Source organism: Copidosoma floridanum, unplaced genomic scaffold (assembly GCF_036245765.1).
Source record: "Copidosoma floridanum isolate Cflo_tuat_1 unplaced genomic scaffold, Cflo_Japanese_pri ptg000019l, whole genome shotgun sequence".
Classification (NCBI taxonomy): Eukaryota; Metazoa; Arthropoda; class Insecta; order Hymenoptera; family Encyrtidae; genus Copidosoma; species Copidosoma floridanum.
The window spans coordinates 18,263,696-18,266,790 of NW_028321896.1; the positions used below are offsets into that span (position 1 = coordinate 18,263,696).

At 45.3% G+C, this 3,095-nt stretch overlaps 1 protein-coding gene across 1 annotated transcript; it reads left to right on the forward strand.

The window, feature by feature from the left end:
* The first annotated feature begins 1,360 nt into the window (after nt 1-1,360).
* On the forward strand, nt 1,361-2,738 carry LOC106638305 (uncharacterized). Its single transcript, XM_014351411.2, has 2 exons — nt 1,361-1,623; nt 2,058-2,738. Exons 1-2 carry the CDS (start codon nt 1,423-1,425, stop codon nt 2,736-2,738), a joined length of 882 nt encoding a protein of 293 aa, XP_014206897.2. The 5' UTR covers nt 1,361-1,422.
* The last annotated feature ends 357 nt before the right edge of the window (nt 2,739-3,095 follow it).

Below are 3,095 nucleotides of genomic sequence, written 5' to 3' on the forward strand. Positions count from 1 at the left end.
AAAATAAGTTCGAGCCGATCGTGAGTTGGAAAAAAAAAAAAAATTCGCTAGCGCTCGCGCGTCCCTTTTGTCTTTGTCCCCATTATATTATGATGATGTATACGAGGCATCCGATGTCGAAGCTAAATTCCAAGAGTCGCATTGAATATTTCATCAAGAAGCTTGGCCGGTGCTGCTCTCCGACTGTGCGACCCCTTGATTGTCACTCAAAGTGCGCCTCAAAAGGCAAACAAGGTTAAGAAAATGCACGGGAGAAAGAAAACGAGGAGCAGGAAAAAAGAGAAGATCGGTGAGACTCTCACTGAAATCAATTATTCATCCAAATTGGCCGGGAAAAAAGTCCTAATTATCCGGGGCAAATACGAAGTGTATAGGTATTTCTCCCACCGAGGCTTGTACAAGAAAAAACGCTGAAAAAATACAAGAATCGAAAAAAAAAAAAAAAAAAAAAAACAATTGAAAGAAACGCGAAAAAAGGAAAATAATGGAGAGCGAGAGAAAACGCGTCACGAGCTCTCGTGCGCAAAGTCGCTAGGGAAATAAAGAAAAGCAGTCGGTCTTTCGAGCTACAATGACATTGTCTCCCTCCCCCCCCCCTCTCCCATAACCAGCGTATCTCGACCCGCTTCTATACACACAATTATTATAAACATACAATACTCCTCGACCGATGCCCTTTTACCTTTGGAATGCGTTTCTACATCAATAACCTTTTTTTGGCCCATACACACTATCAAAATGTCTTATGTATTTCCTCTAGAAAATTTTGTTTCGTAATAATAATTAACCACGCGTTCAACAAAAAATAGTTGCTCAATCAAATCGAAGGAAGGATGCGTGCTGATTTTATAATAACACTATAATTCAGTGTATCTGCGACTTTTTTTTTTTTCACTCCATACCATAGAAAATTAATTTCTGTTCTCGCTTCATATAGATTTGATGTAGGCATATTATATATACGAGGGACAACATTCAAAACAAACCGCACAGCTTATCTACCTGCCACGCGCGCGTACACGCCTGTAGTTACAGGCACAACCGCGAATGGTGTGCGTGTGTGTGTGTGTGTGTGTGTTGCGACTCCGCTAAGCTGTGCCGAGTCGTTCAAAGGGCATGTTTTCCGAGTCGAGTGCCTATACGTATACTTCTTATACCTATACCAAATTCCTTCAAAGTTGTCATTCGATCGTAGCTACGATTGCCGAAAGGTCGGAGTGGTGTTATATCGCGTTCTCTCGCACCTTGCGCGCTAAAAATAAATTTATCGTTGCGCAGTGGATTTTTGCACTTTCAAGACCACGCGGGTGTTTTTTTTTTTTTTTTTTTTTTTTTTTTTTTTTTTTTAACGTGTCCTCTGCCCTGCAGCTGATTTATATAGGTACACACAGCGCGGAGTGAGCTTGTAATTTTTCCGAGACAATGCGAGTGAAGAGCGTGCCGAGGCATTTGCCGCGGAAGGACGGCATCTCCTCGAGGGTAAAAAACGCGGGAACAGAGCTTTTTACGGACGGCAAGGGGAACAGTGGAGCAAAAAAGTGCCCGGCCCTGCCCGTGAAGACCGTGAATTTCGCAAATTACCTAGAGATGGTTCAGGAAATGAATTTGGTTGCCGGTCAACAGGTGAGTTTTCTCTCTCTTTTTTTTTTCATTTTCTTCTCTGTTGTCGACAGTATAAGTATAGCCTCGCAAGCTCCTCCGTGTTTTTCAGAATACACGTATGTACGGGCACACACTTGTATTTCGTGTGACGTGATAAGTTTACTTCCTTTATTATTTAAATATTATACGCCATACAAATTCAATCCGTGCTGTTTAAAACAGTGAGCGTGATTTCGTGACCATCGTTATTTTGCACACGCCAATATGTAAACAACCAACCAACTTCTTCGATGCTTTTCTCGGAACGAGCTTTCTGTCGTACACAATACCTTCACATTGCACTCTATACATGTATACATGACGTTACGCCACGAGGCTATACGCTATACGGTGTGAACTCCAGTTCGAATTTCCTCTTAATCGCAGAATACCCTTTAACGCTCGTTTGATTTCAGAGTTCAATGGTCCCTGGTGCACTGGCCAAGTCTAGGGAAGGGTCGGTGGAGGAGGTCGCTGTCGACGTTCCATCCGGAGCATCCGGGGGCAGTAAGTTCAAGGACACGTACCTCTACCAAATAATGACGGAGCCGGGCCTCCTCGACAAGATAGCCCCGAACAAGAGGCTGCAGCCGGTGGTCGAGGTGCAAGCTGGACCAATCGAGCAACACCAGAGCTGCCCGTACTGCAAGCGCAAGTTCGCCACCGAGGGCGAGCTCAAGGGCCACCTGAGCGTCCAGGCGGACGCGTCGAAGCAGTTGTCGTGCTGCGCCTGCGGCAAGGCTTTCGCCCAGCGGCGTTACCTGCGCTACCACCAGCGCTGCCACTCCGAGCGCAACAAGTTCGCCTGCGAGTTTTGCGCGCGGCGTTACTCGCGCCTCGACAACCTCACGCGCCACAACATCTTCCACACGAATCCCAACAAGTTTCCCTGCCTCCACTGCGAGCGCACCTTCGCCCGCAAGGACCTACTCAAGAAGCACCTCAAGTGCCATGAAAACAAGTACAAGTTCCACTGCGACCTTTGTGGCAGGTACTTCAAGGGCCCCGTGTCGCTCTTCAACCACATGAGGTCCTACCACGACGTGACTCCGTCAGAGCCTCCTTCGTCGCGCAAGTGCAGAGCCGCGAAAAATTAACTCCCGTTGGCTTTGTTACTTCGAATTGTGAATATTGCGTACGATGCCCCTCTTTTTTGGGCACGAGCGTTTTGGGCAGGAAATATCAATTTGTTGTTCTTGTTGATAATAATAAAGGATATACTTGCTTTGTAAATTATTCCTACATTTGTAAAATGTAAAAATGATGTAATAAAAGCTAATAGTTTTTTCTACGAACGAGATTGTTTACTCGACGAGTGCAGTATAGTAGCTGCGTAAGAATTCACAAGGTTTTAGCAAAGTTTTTTAAACCATAAACGAGTAGGTTCCGAGCGAGGGACGAATTATTTTCCTATCCGGGTAGCAAGGAGTTTTTCAAAGTTTCGACAAAGTGAG

Bases quoted from the DNA above. Each gene is read 5' to 3' on its own strand.
- LOC106638305 (XM_014351411.2), top strand. From the start codon at position 1,423: ATGCGAGTGAAGAGCGTGCCGAGGCATTTGCCGCGGAAGGACGGCATC. The intron at 1,624-2,057 runs GTGAGTTTTCTC...GTTTGATTTCAG, and splicing joins ATTTGGTTGCCGGTCAACAG to AGTTCAATGGTCCCTGGTGC.